Source organism: Nematolebias whitei, chromosome 3 (genome assembly GCF_014905685.2).
Source record: "Nematolebias whitei isolate Nwh7 chromosome 3, NemWhi1, whole genome shotgun sequence".
NCBI classification, from domain to species: domain Eukaryota; kingdom Metazoa; phylum Chordata; class Actinopteri; order Cyprinodontiformes; family Rivulidae; genus Nematolebias; species Nematolebias whitei.
Window position 1 is genome coordinate 16,084,709 of NC_056500.1, and position 9,208 is coordinate 16,093,916.

Here is a 9,208-nt window from a genome sequence, read left to right on the forward strand (position 1 = left end):
ATATATATATATATATATATATGTATATATATATATATATATATAAGCATGGTTGTCAAGCTTGATCAAAATATAGCAATATTTTTTCAGTGTAGTAAACCCGGTGGCTGTGAACAACACTCGTGCCAGTTAATTTAGATATCAACTCATGGCAAAAATAAGCACAGTTTATTTGTTTGTTAGTTTATTACTAGTCTTTTGTCAGTTCAAACATTGACTATCAAAAGTTCAATAAATATTTAGAATTCAGTTAAAAGTACTCTTTTTTTTGGTTAACTGGTTTTAAAAAAGACCAGACTGAGGTGATTAAAGGGCCACTCCAGCCTTAATTTACTCTTGTATATTTCAGAATAATGTATAGTTGTCAGGATTTTGGAGAAAAATAAAATGGCAGAGGACCATAGAAGTTTTCTTGTTGAGTTCTTACTGACTCACCTGCTGGCCTGTAACCAACAGGATGGAGCCATCCTTGGCATGCACCACCTGCCGGAAAACATGGTCGAGGATGAGGAGCTCACTCCAGCAGTTCTGCAGTAACTTCATCTGGTCATCCACCTGGGTAAAGATAAAAAAAAAAAAATCATCAGGTCATTTGTTTGTCTTCCCTCCTCTATACAGCTGTAACAACACTTCCTGCTTGTGTGACTGAACATCACATCCACAGTAACAAACCTGTCATCACTGCCTAATGTATGTCTGTCACTGTCCTCTATTCACTGTCTTTGTAGAAGTTTGTGTATATGGGTTTCCAACAGAAAACATGATCATTTGTGTAAACATGAAGCAGAAAGGCATACATACACACTTTAACAAAAAGTAAGGTGTGAAAAATGTTCTTGTTTGAAGAAGGAAGCATCTCTGTTAGCTCAGAGACTGAGTATACAACTGTGTTTTTAGAGAACGGCAGGTATTGAAGAACAATTGAAATAGGCAAAGTCACTACTTTTTATATTTGTGGTTTGCAAATTGCTTCAAAAACTATGTACCAACTCATCATCTTTAATGCTGAGAAGAAAACAAATCTTGTCATTAAAAATTAAAGCCTACATCAGTAAAAACATTTTCAGTACGACAAAGTAAACCTAAAACAGAGCTGAGCTTCTGTGTCAACCTGTGGTTGTATCACAGGCAGCTGTTTGTAGGGTGAGCTTGCACATAGGTCAATCCCTATTGATCAGATATGTGTTTTTTGAAACCTTACACAAAGCTCAAAAGTCCCCAGCATTCACTCTGGCACTTTCTCATGTGAACTTTTCCAGTTAAACCCTTTGCTATGTGCCTGATTTGACAATGTTGCCAGTTTTATCTGTTTGCCTGATTCCAGAAGATATTGAATGATTCTAGTGTTGATAATGATTAAGTAAGCAGGGCCTTTTTTCTTCTTCTCAGATGCTAGCCTTTGGTTCCCAGAGATCTGCAAGGTGAACTTGGGAAGCAAACGCAGGTGAAACAGAGGCTTTGCAAACCAAAACAACACCCTCCATTGTAAATTCAGGTATCTTCCCATGCCTTGCAGTGTTAATCATTACTCCACTTAGCCAGACAGAGACCAAAAAAAGTCACATTTTGAAGCGAGGAATGAGGAAAATGCATCAGAGGTCCACTTTTCCCCCTTCTTTATCAACAAACATTCTGTTCTTTGGTGCATTATTGGAAATAATGTGGGCATGCTGGGATAGCTGTGGTGATAAGTGTGATTGCCAACATGCTTTGCGTCTGTGAGAACAGTCTGTGATGCTCACTGCCAATGTCAACTCCTCAGAGGGTGAAGAATGTGAATCAATGCTATAAACTTTGTGACAAAGGCAGGTGCAGTGAGAAGATACTCTAAAGGAATGTATTTTGCTGCTGTCTAGAAACTTTACAAGGATCCATTTGTTGATGTCAAATGACCTTAGGTACTCGTGTGATGTCAACAGTTGTAGTTTGTCCAACTAATTTCAACCACTCTGTAACCTCTTATGACCCAACTCTGGATGGGGCGGGGTTTGAAGTCAAGTCTTCTTGTTGATTGAGATTGTTTTGACTGCTGATTTAGGGTTGGTTTTAAACAAAGTGTTTTTATCTTTAAGGCAGACAAAACAGTAGACAGCATTCACAGCTGCAGAATTTGAACACTTTAGCTCTTCAACCATAAACATATTTGACCATTTTATTTGTAATATTCATTAAGGCTTAAGTAAGGTAAGTTGTTTTTTTTTAGGGAGGGGTGGGGATAAAATTTATGAGAACAGCCTTTGGAAAGCTCTAATATCACCCGCTGTTGAAAAGAGAAGACAATGTGCCAACAACCTTTGGAGTCAGCTTAGTTCTAGATGAATGCCAAAGCCAACAGACCTTATAAAATACAAAAAAACAAGAATCTTCATTTTCCAGATATGAACCTCAAATTTGGCGTAGTAGTAGTGGAGAGTGATCTCCACCACATGTTCTTAACATCAACAAGTTGTGCAAAATCTTCATTTAAAATTTTGCAATCAGCTATTTGGAGTTGACTCGGTATGTTAGCAACATACCTCATAAACCAATACAAAAAATTTATTTCAAGGAATAACCATTTGATAATTTTCTGATATGATAATATATCATTTAATACATCAACACACCAATATATCAAGGTAATAATGTAAGCATCATTACTGTTTTTTTAACAGAGACATGACCTTTGTTTCAGGGGCTGTAGCTGGTTTCTTAGCTTCATGCCCATTTTTCAATGGGCATTGAAATCCAATTTAGAGGAAACAGTGCAGGAAAACATTGTTTTAATGTTTAGCATCTCTTGTTCTTCTTTTATCAGTTTGAAGCCAGCATGGAGGGTTAGTTGATAGAGCTGTTGCCTTTCAGTGAGAAGGTTGCTGGATCAAATCCCGGTCATGGACCTTTCTGAGTGGAAACATCAAAGTTCACACTCAATAATCCAGGAAAAAAAATTCACCAAAGTTAAGTTAGGTGCTCTGGACAGTTTCTTGGATTTGTTTTACCTGGATTATTGAGCATGAACTTTGATGTTTTGAATCATTTTGGCAATGACTGCCTCAGACAAGCCAATGGGGGAGAAGGTGGACTCCAGAAACCATCTTATCACCATCAAACTCGTTGGTCCACTATGTGAGTGTGCCGCTTATGGGACTGCGTTTGTTCTGGCTCCTCGGACTGATGAAGTCTTTTGGATGAAAGATGACACATTTCAACATAAAGAAACTGTCCAGAGGACCTGACTTAACTTTGTTGGATTTTTGGGTGGAGTTTCTGTGCATGTATGGGTTTACTCCAGGTGCTACAGTTTCCTCCCACACACCAAAAACATGCATATTAGGCTGAATGGCAATTCTAAATTGTCCCTAGATGAGAGTAAGAGAGTGAATGGTTGTTTGTCTCAATGTGTCCCTGTGATGGACTTGTGACCTATCCAGGGTGTGCCCTGCTTCTCACACAATGACTGCTGAATATGGACACCAGTGACCCAGGTGACCTAAAAAGGAAGATGTGGGTAAAAATGAATGGATGGATGGCTAGATGAAATGAAAAGAAAGTACAACAATGCTGATGTGACCTTTTCTAACATTTATGATTGTATTATGGCATCTTCTTGTCACTTGTCTCCCTATACATCTTTTTTGTGGTTCTTCTCCATCTGCATCTCAAGCACAAGACAAAAGCAAAATTCAAATGTGATCATTAAAGTCATCAGAAAGCACAGAATGCTGTGAACATAGTTTTCTGTAGCATGAGCTGAGTTCACTCCTCGTCTCTCCATCTAAAGAAGCTGGAAGCATGCATGATGTGTGTGGACGGATGGGTAAATGTAAAGCCGAAGCTCTTCAAAAGACTGCTGCATGTCATTGGTGCTGGCAAGTGCCGGGGTCCTCATCAAAGACCTGTCTTGGCTCTGCTTGCCTGGAAGCTCCTCTTTGACATGAAGCTTGGGTCATCAAAAGGGAAGCAGCTCAGAATGGGTGACAGTGGGTGACAGCAGCCTAGATGAGGGCCGGGGACACCCGCTTTGGAAGAGAAGGAGACTGGTGACAGGCAGTCATGCATAAGGGCAGAGCAGGGGTTGGGGTTTAGTTTGTTGAACTTTGAAGTACCAGTGTTGCAAGCTGTTTCCCTGACAAGTTCTTCCTTTGCTCTATCTTATGAGGAACACTCATACAGTTGTATCTTACAAGATATGCTCTGTTCTCTGAGCTATTTTGATCTACAGTATGTTACCTGGTATTGACTGCCATGTTGTTTTTAGGAAAACAAATATGTTTATTATCATTTATGTGAGTAGGTACACATAGTTTTTTTTAAACTTTACTACCACTGACTACTTTGTCACATCGTAAAATGTAGCATTTGCTGGAACTCCATGAGACCAGTAAATCTGGCAATGCTTAGAAGTGATCACATGATCATGGGATATGTAGATAACATTTTTTTTTTGCAAATGTGTCAGTGCTAAAACCTCTGTAAACTTTTCAGAAAGCATGGAGATTTAAATTACAGTTGTCCCTCACTACTTCACGGTTCGTTCATCACTGACTCACTCTATTGCGGTTTTTCAAAAAAAGATTGGACATGACACACAACTGGCCGATTGATGGATGAGCCACACGATTGGCATGGAATTTTATTTTAAATAAATCATTTAAAATTATTTATCTCCTACTGCAGATTTGTGCAGGCCAGAGTAGCAGAAAAAAGCTTTCTCCTGCACCTTTGTGCAGTCCATACTGCAGGATAAACTTCCTGCTGCAGCTGATCAGCTGTTCATCGTGGAGAGTAGAGAAGTGGGTGTGGCCAAGAGCACTTGTAGATAGCAAAGAGCAGAGAAGGCAGGGAGCTGAAATCATGACATTTTGTGCTCTTTATGAGCGTGTAGCATTTAAAAATATTTTTTGGAAAATCGCTAGTGTGGGAAGGTTTTAAAACACCTTTACATATGTATATATATATATATACACATATATACATATATACATATACATACATACATATACATATACATATACATATATATATATATGTATATATATATATATATAGATACACAGATAATAAAATAAACTACTACTTCCTACTTGTACTACCATTCCTACTTTGCAGTTTTTCACTTATCACGGGTCTTCAGGGTATGGATCCTCTGCAATAAACGAGGGACTACTGTTTTATATTTCTTTGCTGAGGAAACTTGATTAGCAGTGTAGGATAAACAAAAATTGCCACTTAGAGCACTTTCAACAAAATTCAACAAAAAGTTATGTTGCATAACATTTTTCAGTTTTCAAATACTGATTTTTTATCATGTAAGCAGAAAAAAAAAAATATATATATATATATATGTTTGTGTTTGCGGTTACAAAAGTGTCTATATTTTGTTTAAGTATTCAGAATTATTTACAGCAATGCAAATGAAAAGTTTCTGTTTCCTGTTTAAAGAGTGTGTTTGTTAAATGTATTGCAAAGAATATTTTTTTATTTATTTACAGACTCGTGTAGATGAAACTGTTCTCTAAAGTTTGCTTCAAACTGGCCTTAAAATCCACATTTAGGGCTGCTTTTCAATGTGTTATCTGTTAAATAGTTAAATATCATATTTTTCACTCTCTCTATTTCTCTCTTGAATCTAAGAAATTTCACGAAGGAACTTCTTTCAGCAGCCAACGCTGAAAAATACATATCCTCCAAGAAACCAATTTAACACCTTTATGATCGTTCAGGCGAGTAGGATCAATGCTTGGATCAATCGCTTAGCCCATAGCTTTTGTTCAAAACCACTGGCTGAGATTAATGGGATTTTCCAAAGAGAGAGAGAGTTTAAAAAAAAGAGTTGAGAAGGGGAATAGAACTGCCAGATAGGGAATGAGAGAATGAGAAAAGACTTGGGGGGAAATTGAGAAAATAAAATGTGATTAAAAGCACATATTCTTTTCATATCTGTGCAAATGTAAACTAATTGGAAATAAAGTAATTCAGATGAAAAAAAAGCAGAAGTAATGTTTATTCATAGCCCCCTGCTAAGAGTACATCAATTATCATGGCGTGTTGAGTCAAAACAGGCCAATGTACTAGAATCCCCCCCTCCCCCAACCACCTCTTATGGAAAAAATGTTGGTCCGGTGCCACAAGCATTGTTAAGCGCCGTACGGTATGGTGAGCTTTAACGAGAGTACACAGCTGGATCTGATTTTAATAAGTAGTTCCATTTTTGATGTAGCCTAATGAACAGATTAATGGAATCTCCTTCTGTGGAGCACTAATGAATGAAGCAAATCAGTTATTTTTTTATGCAGGGGGGAGAACACACACACATACACACACTTTGAGTTTTTCAGCCTCAAACAACTTGCATATAAACAATAGCCGTGCTTCTATCTTTCCACTCTCTGCTGGACCAGAATCAATGCTTTCTCAGCATACTACAGGTGAGATTTGAAGCTCACATCAATGCTCGTGTGTCTGTGGCTGCCATCCTTTGGTGCAGTCCCTGTCGTAGCATCTGTTCGCCTTGAGCCAAACAGGCATCGTATTCACCTGGGAACAGGCATTAATTTACCTAGCACAGCGCCTGTTGTTCACCATGTTCTCCACTTAATTATGCTGTGTTGACGTGAGTACTGGTGCTCATTTCCAGTTGAGTTAATTAATTTTATCAAGGAGTTTTGATGTAGGACACCATTACCCACCATTGTTCATAATAACATGTTGATGTTTTTGTTGATTCCAGCATTGTATCACATAACTAAACAGATGATATTCTTAAATGTTGAAACCCAAGCATCCAAACAGACATGAAATAATTCTTCGGGGTCAACATTTCTTCTTTTTTTACACTTAGTATCTTTAAAAAAAATAAAATTCTGGAGACAAAACTATAAACGTAGTAGATAACTATCATCCTTTTTTTTAAATGCATAGGTCATCATAAAGGCATTGACTTGTTTTGAGTGAAATAAAAATACAAATACCCTTTGAATCTTGGTTCATATGATTTCTTTTTTTCACAGCAACAACTTAGGCCTAAATAGAGACTTATAACAGTGAGACACAAATCTTCAGGATCTTTCATAGCTGGAAGATCCTTGAGAAAACGTTTGGATTTCTGGAGGAAATGTTTCAACCTGCTCCCCTCTCTGCAGGAATGATTGAAAATAAAGTAGTTTTTCCCACTATTCATTTTAAACAAAACCAGCTCTTTCTTATCTGAGGCACATGGTGAATTTGGCTGCAGGGTGATAAGAATGCTGGGAAAATGAACAGGTGACAGGTGGTGTTGCTAGTTGAGCAGAAGAATGATAAAAGTGTTGATAAAGCACAGAGCAACCAGCTTAAGTACAACCAAATTTGTCAAACTGCTAACACTCAAGCACTTGGTGTTCTTTTCACCCCAATTTAGTCTCACATTTCAAATGAATGCATTTAGTGCACTCTCCCTAATCAGAAACAATTGGAGCTACATGCGGTTTTTGTCATTTAAATTAATTTTTTCGATTTGGGTTTTGCATAGAAACAGGTAGGATGGAAAATGTTCCTCAGCTGGATTCAAGCCAAAATTGTTATGATATTCTTGTTGAGGCAAAAAAAAAAAAAATAAATGTTAACTACATATATAGACATCCTTCAGAAGTTGGGTTAAACTAGTTTACTGTGTTGTGTTTAGTTTGGATTTATCCCAATTTTCACTTGCAGTTATGCAAAGCAGTCTTATTTTTTAGGTACAAATGATAAGCCCACTTCCTTTCCTTTGTCCAGCTTTGTGATGTGGCTGTATGCATATCATTGCATGGGTGCTTATCAGCTTTTCATGTCCCTGGCACCTGTTTGTTGCTTGCGTGTATCTCTAATCCACCAGATCAGGTAGTGGAGAATGCCTGTAGATTTATGTCCAACTGAGCACACAGAAATCCTAGACTGTTATTATGTCTCTTAGCAGCCATTGGGATGCCACAGGGCATGTGTGAGCCCAAGATTGAGCAGGTCTTTGCCTCTGTGGAAAAATCTTACACAAAGAAAAATAAATAAATAAACACATTATGGAATTAAGAGGCACTTTTTTTTAGAATTCTATAACAAACTTTACAAATGTTAGAGTGCAACCTAATTTTTAAACAATTTCTCAAGCACTGTATGTACTTTTCTTTCTTACTATGTCATTATTTATTGAGGAGTTGGAAAAAAAAACATCCAAGAAAAAAAAAAAAATTGGAGAGATTTTTTAAGGACACTAAGTTAAATAATTAGAGTTTTTATGAATACAAAAACAAAACAAAAAAAATTGAGTAAATTGACTGACTTACTTGGAAAAACACAAGCCATAAACTGGTTACAAGTGTTGTGCAGCCTGGTCATTTTGTAAATATCATCACGACTAACTAAATGTGAGAACAGCCGCATGTCATTCAGATTAGACTTTGTGCAAAGTTGAATCTGCTGGACACTCAGTATGAAATGTGGGCAATGTTTAACTTCCATGTTTGAGTACAGTGGGTAGGTTCCCAAGTAATTCAAAGTGAAAATGTAACGACTGAAGTTACTGTTTCATTCTTTTGTCAGCTGGCCCAAATAAAAGGCTTTCCTTTATGTGAAAACTACTTGTTCTCAGATATTAAACTTGTGTACATCTTTGGAGGTACTTTTTCTTAACTTGAATATTTCCATTAGCAACATAGTTATTTTTGCAATAACATGTCAGTGATGTTACAGATGCAATATTTTTACAATGAAATGCTTTATAATCGTCAAAATTGTCAATATTGCAGCAATAGATTTTTTTTTCACAAATTAATTCAAAACTTTAGTGGAATTCTTTCTCCAGGGTTTTATTTTTACAATTTTACTTTTTTACATCACTGATGTGGTACTTTAACTGTACTTTCAGGATCTGGAAAACAACTGTTTTGCTTTTTTGTATGAAGTAAGTACATGTTGGGTTTATCCAAACAGCACTTAATAGTATTTATACTAGTAGAAAACATTTAACACAATATTCAGCTGTCTGATGTCTGTGGAAGACTTGACTTTGTCCTTACTCATGTATAAAATTGTACAAAGTCTAATAAATGTTGCTGGCTCACTAATAACTACATGGTATTTCTTTATTATTTAAATGCATCAACATTTTGGTTTACAGAAACATAAGTTTGCATGAAAGAAAGAATACATGTGTTTGCTGAAAAACATAAAAAATATTGAGTTCTTTTTCAAACAGAGCTGACAGTTTACA

The 9,208-nt window shown here is 36.7% G+C and overlaps 1 protein-coding gene across 2 annotated transcripts in view; it reads right to left on the reverse strand.

Annotated features, from left to right (window-relative positions):
• nr5a2 (nuclear receptor subfamily 5, group A, member 2) overlaps positions 1–9,208 on the reverse strand; it is a 69,120-nt gene that overhangs the window by 31,113 nt on the left and 28,799 nt on the right. For both annotated transcript variants that reach the window (XM_037698039.1, XM_037698038.1), the window contains one exon: positions 436–555. In XM_037698039.1, the coding sequence (XP_037553967.1) occupies positions 436–555 (120 nt within the window). The remainder of the gene's footprint in view (positions 1–435; positions 556–9,208) is intronic.